The 13,176-nt window shown below is 34.6% G+C and overlaps 1 protein-coding gene across 4 annotated transcripts in view; it reads left to right on the forward strand.

Annotated features, from left to right (window-relative positions):
• Nucleotides 1–13,176, forward strand: part of CLCN3 (chloride voltage-gated channel 3) — a 92,635-nt gene that overhangs the window by 61,507 nt on the left and 17,952 nt on the right. For all 4 annotated transcript variants that reach the window (XM_008685632.2, XM_008685633.2, XM_040626434.1 and 1 more), the window contains 7 exons: nucleotides 837–936; nucleotides 2,349–2,536; nucleotides 3,504–3,626; nucleotides 4,763–4,969; nucleotides 8,634–8,714; nucleotides 9,611–10,156; nucleotides 12,598–12,784. In XM_008685632.2, coding sequence (XP_008683854.1) covers nucleotides 837–936; nucleotides 2,349–2,536; nucleotides 3,504–3,626; nucleotides 4,763–4,969; nucleotides 8,634–8,714; nucleotides 9,611–10,156; nucleotides 12,598–12,784 — 1,432 coding nt within the window. The remainder of the gene's footprint in view (nucleotides 1–836; nucleotides 937–2,348; nucleotides 2,537–3,503; nucleotides 3,627–4,762; nucleotides 4,970–8,633; nucleotides 8,715–9,610; nucleotides 10,157–12,597; nucleotides 12,785–13,176) is intronic.

A 13,176-nucleotide genomic window follows, 5' to 3' on the forward strand; every position in this document is an offset into this window, starting at 1 on the left:
CTCCATCCCAGGACCCTGGGATCATGACCAGAGCCGAAAGAAGATGCTTAACCGACTGAGCCACCCAGGCACCCCAAGAATATGGCTTTTTAAAGCAACAATCCTAATTGAATGGAAGAGGTTTGGGCTAGTTAGGGATAGGTTTAAAAGTACATGCTTCCTAAGAGAGAAAGAGTTGCCTTATTGTGTCTTAGTCAAGTGAGATCTGGCAATCAAATCTATTCCTATCCTGCTAATCTCACTTCCTCCACTGTATTCAGTAGAGGACACATCTGCCTTACACAGTGATAGAAGAGAGCCTCTGGACCCTACAAATAGGAATAGAGCTCACCATACCTGCATATTTACAGGCCTACAAGTTTTGGCAGGCCCTTTATTCACATGACTATTCTATACTATTCTGTGGTACTGTTATTAACTGGCCTTACCTTTTAAAGAGTATTATAATCCACTTAATTGCTGGGACCAGAAAATGGTCAGGGAATGACAGACATTTCAAGCCATAATGTCTTATTTCTGTCAATATAAAAGTTATGTATCAGCTAAATTTGATTCAGTTGAAAACACCATAGGCCAGACTCTGTGTAGTTTGTGGACCCCTTGCTCTCAAATCCTGACGTTTTTGTTAAAAATGCAGATCTCTGGGTAAATGTTTTTCATCTGGTTTACAGGTATAACAACTGTCTGACAGTGATTCTGCCCCAACTCACCTTTCCCATGATTTAAGTTTATGGATTGCCGTTTTATGTATAGTAACTGAAAAAAACTGTTAGATTCTAGAATTGTGGCTTCTCTTCATAGTTTGAAAAATGAAGCATAAACATTTCTAATTTCAGATCAACAGCAAAAAGAAAGAATCAGCATGGGAAATGACAAAAAGTTTATATGATGCATGGTCAGGATGGCTAGTAGTAACACTAACAGGATTGGCATCAGGTAAAGAAAAATTTTAATGTAATCTTTTTTTGGTTAACAGAAAAATAAATCGTTCTCCCCTCTTTCCCACAGTGTTGTTTTTTTTTTTTCCAGGTCCTGTTGGATTTTTAAAAGTATTTACTTTGTTTCTTTCAAGAAATCTTGTTAAATATAAGACTAGGAGGCAGGAAGCTTCAGAGTCTAGTCTTGGCTCTGTCACTTTAAGTGTCTATGCAGTTTGGTTGATCCTTTTGGGTTCTGTTTCTGTGTCTATAAAATACGTGGTTTGGTCCAGATAATAAAGTATCTTTTAATATTAACATCATAGTAAGTAGCTAATTTATTGAGTGCTTCCTATATGTCATGCACTGCCTTAAAATCTTTGCATGTATGTAAAGTGCATCGCAGTCCTATGGTGTAAGTGCTGTTGTTACCACTGTTTTACAGATGTGGTGCCTGAAGCACAAAGAGAGGTTTAGTAACTTGACTAAGTTCATGTAGCTAGTAAGTGGCCAAGCAAAGATTTACATTTAGGCAGTTTAGCTCGAGAGTCTGAATTTTAACTATCATGCAGTTGAGTATCCACAAAGTGCCTACGTGTGAGATTTTAAGAAATAGGAGTTGGAGATCTGAAAACAAACATTAAGGACTGTTTTAATGACTTTCCGTTTCCACCATGGAAGATTATGTCTAGAAGAACATGAGGAAAATTAAAATTTATGTGGAGAATACAGGGAAGTACTGATACCTCTAATTAACATGCACAAGAATTTTGTGACCCCTGTGTATGTGACCTATTGATCTTTTTATATGATGAGAAGGTCCTACATTTTGACCATAAATTTGTATGTTTTTTGTATTCTGTCATTAAAATGATCTTGGCACATTTAATTTTCTGTTGTTTAAGGAAAAAACTGAAAATCTGTCACAGTAAGTCATTAATGTTATGAGTTTCACTAATTATTTCTAATGGACTTTAAATTTTAATGATATTGAGATTGTTTGTAAATTTATTAAATTTCAGATTGAAACATAATAGTAAAAAAACCTCTGGCTTTAATAACCTGATTTGTGAACCTCCTGCTAGATAGCTGTCTTTTAAAGATGTTTTAGTATCTTTTAAACACCTTTATTACAGATCACAATTAACTTAAATAATGTAACTAGTTTTAATTTCAAACAAAGAACAACCATTTTATATTAAAAAGGGGCTATCTGTATTTTTTTAGAACTAATATAAACTTATTTATACCTAAGACTTAAAAATATTAAATTTATGTAATATTCCCTATATGACCCTTTATGTATAGGGAGTCCCCAGCTTTCTTTGACTCTCTTAACTTGATAGTTCTTAATACTCCAAAAATGGATTTACGTTTTTTTTTTGTTTTGTTTTGTTTTGTTTTACACCTACCTTCAACATGTTTTTACAGGGGCATTGGCTGGATTAATAGACATTGCTGCTGATTGGATGACTGATCTAAAGGAGGGCATTTGCCTTAGTGCATTGTGGTACAACCATGAACAGTGTTGTTGGGGATCTAATGAAACAACATTTGAAGAGAGGGATAAATGTCCACAGTGGAAAACATGGGCAGAATTAATCATAGGTCAAGCGGAAGTAAGTCTTGCTGGGTTTGAAGGTGAATTAGTAATTGATATAGCTAAATGAGTCTCCAGTTCATTTAATCATAAAATTAATCACATACAGATGATTGCAACTGCATTAAAAGAAAAAAAGAAATGTAATAGGATAGATTGGAAAACAGGAGAATACATTGCAGCAAGTAAAATGTGAAGTTTCAAGAAGCTTTTTATTAACTACATAGTCACATTCAAGTCTATTCAATTATGACAACAAATATATTTCTTATTGTAGAAAAGAAGTGCAGTAGGATCTGTATAATCACAGAAAGTTAATATGAAGTCAAGTTATTAAAATTGCTTAACATATCATGATTGTTGGGAAGTATAAATTATCAAAAAGTTTAGTAAAATAAGCCTCCTAACTGGAGATATCTTGAAGAAATCCATAAATTTTTCTTTGTGGCATTATAGTATTTAAATGATTACTGTTCTTGACGTTCTGTAATGAAGAACATTGTAAAAGTTAGAATGTTATATATATAGTTACATGGTCATATAGGGATATATTTTGAAAATTTTGTTATAGCTGAATTTTTGAGCTAGAAAGAATATATTTGCTGATAACTGGTCAGGATGCTGTTTTTCACTTGATCTTCAGGAGAATTGCAGCAGAATGAGATCTAAGTGCAAATGCACTTTTGTCTTCAACTATTTCCAAAATGTGGTTTGTGGATAGGCAGAGGTTAAAGTGCAGCAGATTTTTGGCAACAAGACTTTAGGTATCAAGAAAAAGCTAGGAAAATGTTAAACAGAATAAGCCTCCTTGTATATATGAACATGTGTTTTGATTCTAAAATATTTTGTTCATATAAAGCTTTAACTATTGTGGAAGTAAACCAGGAAACTTTTATGAGTTTCATACAAGTTTCTTATGTGGCAAGCACTTGCATTCAGGGTACACTCTATATTAAATTCATGCTATTAAACCATTTGCCTTTTAGGGTCCTGGTTCTTACATCATGAATTACATAATGTACATCTTTTGGGCCTTGAGTTTTGCCTTTCTTGCCGTTTCCCTGGTAAAAGTATTTGCTCCATATGCCTGTGGCTCTGGAATTCCAGAGGTAAGCCATGCAATATTTTAGTATCATTAAATATTTGGTAATTGTTATGATGTTGATCTTTTTGCCTGTATGGGGAAAAACAATTTCTGGGGAAATTGTTTGTAATATGAAAAAGAAAATTTAAAAAATGTAAGCTGATTGTAGACATCACAAGAAATTCTTCCCCATAGTCATATCATCATTAACTGTGGAGGTTGATTTTTTTTTTCCACCTCTAATTTAGAGAAGATTTAGTTATAAAGCTGGAAAAGTATTATGTGACCTAAAGTTCTTTGATGGATTAGGTGATGTTTTGCTGCTGTGAAGCTGATTTGAATATATTCACTCTCTTTTTATGACTATCTTTTAATTAAATAATTCTTTAATTTGGCAGATAATATTTATAACCATTTTATACTTTAAACATTTGACCATAGTGAGGCAATAGTATAAACTTTTGGGATTTATTTTTTATCAACAGTAATTTAAAGAATATACTCAGGATTGAATGGTGTAATTTAAAGAATATACTTAGAATTGAATGGTGTCATGGGAATGCGTTTCTTTTAATTTTTAATTTTTCTGTCTTAATTTTTCTGTCGTAAGATCACTTTTTCTAATGCATTTCCTTTTGAAACTTAATTTTAGTGATTTTTAAAGTTTTGTTAATTAAGAATGTCTGTAATAAGGGGCATATCATGAAGCATTTAGCTGTTGTCACTTCTTAATATATAGGAAAATAATACACATAATGACAGCACTCTGAGAAGACCAAATATCCTAATTTCTGACACAGAATATCTAAATGTATCTAACTATATTTCTACAACAGAAATATTCAAATTTACCTTTTCCTTATTATGTAATTACAACCCTTGTATTAAGGTCTGTATTCCCTTTAACATGGCCTTATATTCTAGTTTTGTTCATGAGATAGGGTTGACTTCGATCCTTGCTTGAGAAGAGAATTAGAATATGATGTAGATTGATTATATGTAGGATGATAGTTAAAGCTTTTGAAAAATTGTGAATTGTTCCATGGTTCACCAGAAAAATTTGCAAGGTGGTTTTGTGAGTAAAACAAGAGAGTGACTTAAGTTAGTTAAATTTTCCTGTTTCTTAAAGGAAATTAAGCTGTCTTAATCTTTTCTTTGTAGATTAAAACTATTTTAAGTGGATTCATTATCAGAGGTTACTTGGGAAAATGGACTTTAATGATTAAAACCATCACGTTAGTACTGGCTGTGGCATCAGGTTTGAGTTTAGGAAAAGAAGGTCCTCTGGTACATGTTGCCTGTTGCTGTGGAAATATTTTTTCCTACCTCTTTCCAAAGTATAGCACAAATGAAGCTAAAAAAAGGGAGGTAAGTGTCTTTTGTGGTTTATTTGACAGATAAATACCTATTACATAGACTTATATTGGTGAGAATTTTCTAGTGTAAAAAGATCACGTTTTAACTCTTTTAGGATAAATTCTGTATTCAGATTCAAATGTGAGAATCGTTTGCTTCTTCTCCCTTTTTGAGTATTTCTTTTTTTTTTTAATGTTTTTTTATTATATTATGTTAATCACCATATAGTACATCCCCAGTTTCCGTGTAAAGTTCGATGATTCATTAGTTGCGTATAACACCCAGTGCACCATGCAATACGTGCCCTCCTTACTACCCATCACCAGCCTATCCCATTCCCCCACCCCCTCCCTTCTGAGGCCCTCAGTTTGTTTCTCATAGTCCCTAGTCTCTCATGCTTCATTCCCCCTTCTGATTACCCCCCTTCTTTATCCCTTTCTTCCCCTACCGATCTTCCTAGTTCTTATGTTCCATAGATGAGAGAAATCATATGATATTGGAATGCAAGTTGGTACAGCCACTCTGGAAAACAGTGTGGAGGTCCCTTAGAAAGTTAAAAATTGAGCTACCCTATGACCCAGCCATTGCCCTTTTTGAGTATTTCTGATGTCTTTCTAGAGTCCATCCCCAGTGCTGCTCAGTTACTCCGGTATTTTAGAGAAGTTTTGATAGACTACCTGATGTCCATTGGTTTCAGTTGAATTTCACAAAGCTCTTTCCATTTGTTTTTGCTTTGCCCCTTCACCTTTCTTCCTCTGAAGTTTTTCCCAAATGTAACAATATTTTTCCTCTGATTTCTCACCATCAGTATTTTTCCAGGGTTGGGAAGTCTTAACAGCTGTGTTTTCCTCTGGAGGAAGTGTCTAATGCCCCTGAGAGAGGTGTGTCATCTGCAGAGAGCTTTTTGGTACCATGAAGATGTTCTGAGGGCCTTTAGGACCTTCTGAGGTTTAACTCAAGAGATTCACAGTACAGGGAATATAGGAATTCCTCTTTATTCAGCTTTTAGGAGCATTTATTTCCTTTACTTTTTTTTTTTTTTTTTTTTTTTTTTTTTTTAGGCCAGCCCGAGATCTAGGAGGGCTTTAAAATTTATAAATTATAGAGTTCCCTAATGTTTGCACATTGCTGTGGATATTTTCTGGAAGAAAAATGGGCTCCTGAGACCTTTTGTATTAGCTCTACACTCTGGGAGCCCAATCCCTTGTTTTCCCAATCTAATCTGTAAGCCAAGGTGGTACAGAGCACTTTGGGTTTTTAAGATACCATATTTTTGTATCATTAAATATTGAGAACTCAGAGGTCTCTGACCCTAGCACAGGATCTTTCATCCTTTGTTTTTAATAATACAACAAAAAAGTAGAATATTTTATCAAACTGTTTGATTCTTCAATTGAAATGACTCCTCGTTCCTTTTAGTGTTAGTACTGAAACACTATTCGTGCATTGGCAGTAGTCTGAAAGAGGAACACTTAAGACCATCATGGTTCCATCTCTGAATGATAATTGTGATTCTAGTATTATGCTCTAACACAAATAGCTGACATTATTGATTACTTATTATGTATCTGGTACTGTGACAAGTCCTTGCATTTTCAAATTCAAATCTACAATAACCGTATTAACTTGGCACTATTATCCCCATTTGTAGATAGGAGATTAGGGCATAAAGCTGCTAACTTGTCTAAGATTATGTAGCAGAGTATCAGAGTATGGATTCAAATTTATTTTTCTCTTGACTCCAGAATCTGTACTCCTTACTACTACTATTACTATTACTATTATTACTACTACTACTACTACTACTACTACTACTACTACTTCTTCTACTATGACTGTGGATATGTGTGTATATTAAAAACAAAACAAAATGTAACCTAAAACTATGTTGTAGCATAGCAAATTAGGCCAAAAATGAGCTATAGCATTTGTCTCTCCCGTGCAATTCCTTTACTTGCTATTGTACCTTGACATTTTGGGGATAAGATTTTTATTTGTATTTATTCATTTTAAGTGCAAAATGAATTTAATTTCTGTGGCATTTTCTAATAAATTATACTTTAATTTTAAGATATACACTGTGATGATTAATAATGTTTATGACTTTAACTTTGTTCACCTTAGTATATAAATGTCTAGAGTTTACTTGTTAGATGAAAACATAAAGGCCTCATATTTTGGTTTTCTTCCTTTGTATACTTCCTTGACATTTTTAATTAAATGATGCCTTGGTACTTATAAAACATTAAAATGTGTGTGATTTATGGGTACTGGGTGTTAACTTGATTGTAAAATTCTATTATATTAAATGTACAATCAGAGAATTCAGTTAAATGTGTTCTCTACAGTCCTATTAGTGGGAAAAAACAAAATCGTTAAAATTGCTGTCTTTCCCCAAATAAGCAGAATCTGCATTCTTAAAGCCAGGTACGATTTACTTATTTTTTTAAAAAAATTTTTATTTATTTGAGAAAGAGAGAGAGTACGAGAACAGGGGTCAGGGCAGAGGGAGAGGGAGAGGGAGAGAGAAACCCAAGCAGGCTTCTTGCTGCGAGTGGAACCCAGCTTGGGGCTCCATCTCAAAACCCTGAGATCAGACCTGAGCCGAAACCAAGAATCAGATGCTTAACCAGCTGCACCACCCAGGTGTGCCTAGCTGGGTACAATTTAATTAAAATAAGTATTTATTTTTAATTTGCCAAATAGCAGCCTGATAATGGAGATCATGGTCTTAATTATATATAATTTAATTTTTATTATTTCCAGTTTCTTTTTCATAAATGTAAAACTTGACCATTTGGGAAAATGCTTTGGTACCCTCATATTTACTGGAATGAAATAGTGAAAGGAATAAAGACTCGTAGGAAAGTAATTACAATGTCCAATGAATGTATATGCTTAGTTGGCTTCACACTAGTGGGAAGTGGGCAATGTCCAAGTGACAGACTAGGGAGTTGGCGAGCGGATCTGTAAGAGCTTTTGTGGATATTGTTGTCTTCTTTAACCTTATTGTAGGGTTCCAGTTTGGAAAGACCATGTCGTAAGGGGTAGCCATTGTGCTTTAGAATGAGGCTTTCCATGTTGGCAGTAATGGTATTTTCAGAGGATTTATAGTAGTGAAAACAAGGCAACTCAATAGGTTTTAAGTTCCCTTTAAACAATTTAGAAAACAGTAATTATTAGGGGTGCCTGGCTGCTCAGTCAGTAGAGCATGCAGCTCTTGATCTCAGGGTCATGAGTTGAAGCCCCACGTTGGGCATAGAGCTTACTTAGAAAACATTAATTATTAATATGAAGCAGTTAGCTCTAAAATCTGAAGAAATTATATCCTATTTAAAAATAAACTACTCTCCCCCTAAACCCCAGTTACTGTGCTGTCACTGGTCTTCCCGAACATCTTGAGACTTTTCTGTATTTGTCTTTTCTTCTTTGCATCCTATTTACATTAGGGTATCTCACACAATGTTTTTTAACCGAGTATTGAATATGTGAATAGTCTTTCAGTTAAAGCAGAAGAGAATATGTTTCTAGAGGAAATATTTGCCTCTGTTTGGGGAGAAGATGTGTGAGTTAACTTCAGAAGAGGCATTTCAAAAATTCAAGCAATGTGAAGAATTTTTATTTGGTGTATTTGAATTTATAAGAATATATGAAATAAGCCAAATCTTCTTTTTAGGTGCTCTCAGCTGCCTCGGCTGCAGGGGTTTCTGTAGCTTTCGGTGCACCAATTGGAGGAGTTCTTTTTAGCCTGGAAGAGGTGAGTAAAGAAAACAGCAACTATAACATTATGCATAATTAACATTACAAATATTATTTTGGCACGCTTTTCAGTTTTATAGCTAGTATAATAGATACAGACTGTGTATTTAAGTTTTCAGATTTAACTTCATAAAGTTATTTTTCATTTATTCTTACCTACGGAGTAATATGGTACATATGTTCTGTACCTTGAGAAAAGCCTTAAAAATATTAATCATGTATAAATATTAGTGATTATTTAAAATTTAACTTTGTTGATGTATTTAAAAGTAAGCAGAAATGGATTTGGCTTAGTAGAAATTATTTAACCACTGTTTGCTAAATTATCGCCCATGTTTTTATTTAAAAGTTTTAATCAGTTCCTAAATTGTGAGTTTGTCTTGTATGCTTATTTCTAGGGTAGTTATTGGTGTTTAAGAAAATGATTTTAGTTGTGTCACTGGCATATTTTGCTTTTGTTTTCTCATTGGTGCTTCAGACTTTTTACATGTTTACACAAAAATGTGAGAAGGAATGGTTTAAAATTTGTTTTTCCAGTTTGTGTTCTTTTCCTCTTTTTTTCTATAATATAGTAGAGGCAAATTAAATACTTCTTTATGAGCTCATAGGAGTTGGTGATCAATCACTACATGATTGAATTGGAGGTGAAACTCATTTTGAAAATAAAACAATGCTGAGTATCTGAAATAATTATTAGACATTTTTGATCAGTTAATATTGGGAATTTGTAATGATGTGATAGCCAAAGTTAATAAAACGTTTATTTTTTTTTTACCACAGTAAAATCTATTATATGTAAACTCTAGCTGCAGCAAAAATTAGACTCAAGTTATAACATATCAGAAACTTCTTATAAAATTATAGCATTAATTTTTCTTTTTCTTTTTTTTTTAGGTTAGCTATTATTTTCCTCTTAAAACTTTATGGAGATCATTTTTTGCTGCTTTAGTGGCTGCATTTGTTTTGAGATCCATCAATCCATTTGGTAACAGCCGTCTGGTCCTTTTTTATGTGGAGTATCACACACCATGGTACCTTTTTGAACTGTTCCCTTTTATTCTCCTCGGGGTATTTGGAGGGCTTTGGGGAGCCTTTTTCATTAGGGCAAATATCGCCTGGTGTCGTCGACGCAAATCCACCAGATTCGGAAAGTATCCTGTTCTTGAAGTCATTGTTGTTGCTGCCATTACTGCGGTGATAGCCTTCCCTAATCCATATACCAGGCTCAACACCAGTGAGCTGATCAAGGAGCTTTTTACAGACTGTGGTCCTCTGGAATCGTCTTCTCTTTGTGACTACAGGAATGACATGAATGCCAGTAAAATTGTGGATGATATTCCTGACCGTCCAGCAGGCCTTGGGGTATATTCGGCTATATGGCAGTTGTGCTTAGCACTCATATTTAAAATTATCATGACAGTATTCACTTTTGGTATCAAGGTAAGTGCTAATGTGAGGTGCTATTTAAATAATTTTGGCATGTTTAAAACTTGTATGTAAAATGAGCAGTGAAATGTTTATCTAAAGGTGGTTATTTCATAAATGTAGGCTGAAAAAATAGCGAATAAAAGAATTCCTTCGGATATATTGTTGAACATGGTTATCTCTTACTGTGTAACACATGACCCCAAAACCTAGCAATTTAAGATAACTATTTATGTTGCTCTTGATATTGAGTCAATAATTTGGGGAGGACTCAACTGGGCATGTTTTGTTTATGGTCTGTCATACAAGTCATCAGACATGGCTAAGGCCGGTCATCTACCACCTAGTCTGGGAAAGTTCAGGCAACTGGGTCTGGAACATCTGGGCTCTTGGAACATCTCTCTCTCTCTGTCTCTCTCTCTGATTTTTCTAGCACGGTGCCTTCAGGGCATTTACATTTCTTACATGGTAGCTCAGTGTCCCAAGAGGATCGTTTTTAACCTGGCCAAGGAAGTCATGCACCATGCCTCATGTTGCTTTCTATTTGTTTGGCCAGTAATAGAGGCCTACCTCGTAATTGGAGCAGTGTCAGAGAATTCATGATCATGTTTTAAAAGCACTTACATTAGTTTCCTTTTGCTGCTATAATAAACTACCACAAACTTAGTGGCTTAAACGTCACACAAATTTATTATGGTTTTGGAGATCAGAAGTCCAAAATGGGTCTCACTGGGCTAAAATCAAGGTATTTGTAGGGATTTATGGAGGTTCTAGGGGAGAGTCCCTTTCTTCCCTTTTCCAGCCTTCTAGAGGCTGCCCATATTCCTTGGCTCATGGCCCCCTTCTCCCATTTCAAAGCCAGCAATGGGTAGTTAAGTCTTTTATCTCATTGTCCTGACACTAACTCTTCTAAATCCTTGTTCCACATTTAAAATAACCTTTGTGATTACTTTTTGCCCACCCACTTAATCTAGGGTAATCTTCTGTTTTAAAGTCAGCTGTTTGACAACCTTAATTCTATCTGCAACCTTAATTCCTCCTTACTGTATAACATAAGGAATTCACAGGAATTAAGATATAGAAACTTTGGGGAGGCATTACTCTGCCTATCATAATACTATCGGGTGTTAGCTTGAAAGGACACTGCAGACTGTTAAATTACTAGCCTATGAATACCATGTCTTTTTTCATCAAGAATTTAAGGGAGCTAGGCCTAATGCCCTGGCATATTGCTTCATTTGAATTTAGAGAAGTGAGAATAACATTAATTAATTAGTGGTTTGCCAGTGAATGTTATTCTCTTATATGACGGTCAGTGATGTGGGTGGGGATCAAATGTCAGCTAATCGTTGTTTTTTAAATTAATATTCACCAGTGAGAATATGCTTTCAAAGATGTAAATTATGTGGAATAACACCTTAATTTCAACAAAATCATAATGATAGTTTTTGAAATATGGTCTCTTTCTTTTCTGTTGTTTTCTATTTAGTCCACTGGTTATAAGAGTTAAATAATAGAAAAACCTTGAAGTTAAAAATTTTTTTCATAGTGAATCAAGTTAGCGCAACTATTGAAGCTCCTGTTTCTATGTAAGTTGATTTTCGGTAAATCCCAATTTTCTCATTTTTAGTTGAGCTACAGGACACTGGAGACCATTGGCAGGTCTTTGTTAAGTCCCTCCTTGCCCTGTCCTCTGCCTGAAGAATCCTAACTGGCAGTAGAGTAAAACATATTTTGATCTCTTTTATTTGGATAACCTTTTAATGATCCTGATACTGTGTTCAACATGCCATTATTTTGTGTTCAGCAAATTTATTTCATATCCAGAACATTTTAGAGCTATTAGTATTTTAATCTTTAAATGATCTTGCTTAAGGTGTTTACTATTCCTATTTTCTTCATTAAATTTAATTGATCAATAAATATTTTTCTCCTTGTATGTATCGCTAAAAAATATTGAAGGACCTGATTAGGTTGTCCACTTCCCATGGTACCACTTAAGAGGAATCACATCTAATATTTTTATCATTTGATAAACAAAAAATATGTAGCAAGGGTGTACTGGTGGAGTAAAGGACAGTTCTTCACAGTGAATTGATTTCATTTTATGAAAAATGCTCCATATTGTCCTTTTTCTTCTTTCCCCATTTCAGCTTAGACTAATGAAAATTTTGTTAGGGACTTGGCATTAAGGAACCCTTGAGCTAAAGGATAAATAACCCTTGGGTTATTTTCTCTTTGGCCTAGAGAAGGTCACTTGGTACTTTGTAACTGAATTCGTGAAATTATTAAGATACCAGTAGAACAATATTTTGCTGTAGTTTTATTTGTAGTAGGATTTTGCTATGTAAATATAATGTGAAAAGAATCAAAAGTGTTAGAAGTCTGTAGAATGTGGGTTCCAAGCATCCAAGTAGAGGATCTCTGCCCAGTTAAGCATTATGTTTTTGTTACAGGTTCCATCAGGCTTGTTCATTCCCAGCATGGCCATTGGAGCTATTGCCGGAAGGATTGTGGGGATTGCAGTAGAACAGCTCGCGTATTATCACCACGACTGGTTTATCTTTAAGGAGTGGTGTGAGGTTGGAGCTGATTGCATTACACCTGGCCTTTATGCCATGGTTGGTGCTGCTGCGTGCTTAGGTAATGTAACTGCGTCTATGGATGGATGTTTGTGAACCTGAGAGAGTAAAAGAGCAAGTGTGAGAGCATGTTTATGCTTAGCTGGTGAGGTGGGTGCGGGTGGTACAGGACAGAGGAAGAGAATGTTTTAACTAAAATGAAGCAGTATTGCTGTTATATGATGTTTATGTAGTACTGGTTTTCATTTTGCCTGTCTCTAAACATTTCTTAATGCAAAAATTTAATGGCGGTTAGCATCTTTTAAATATAGCGTAATGCTTTGTGACAGAAAACATCTCAGGACAACATAGGCTTAATTTGAATTTTGTCCAGGGAGATTTTTGTTCTTTTCATTGTCGAGGATCTTGGCCCACCTATGGTGACTATATGGTTCCTGAGATTAGCATTCCAGC

This window comes from Ursus maritimus, unplaced genomic scaffold (genome assembly GCF_017311325.1).
Source record: "Ursus maritimus isolate PB19 unplaced genomic scaffold, ASM1731132v1 scaffold_11, whole genome shotgun sequence".
NCBI lineage: Eukaryota > Metazoa > Chordata > Mammalia > Carnivora > Ursidae > Ursus > Ursus maritimus.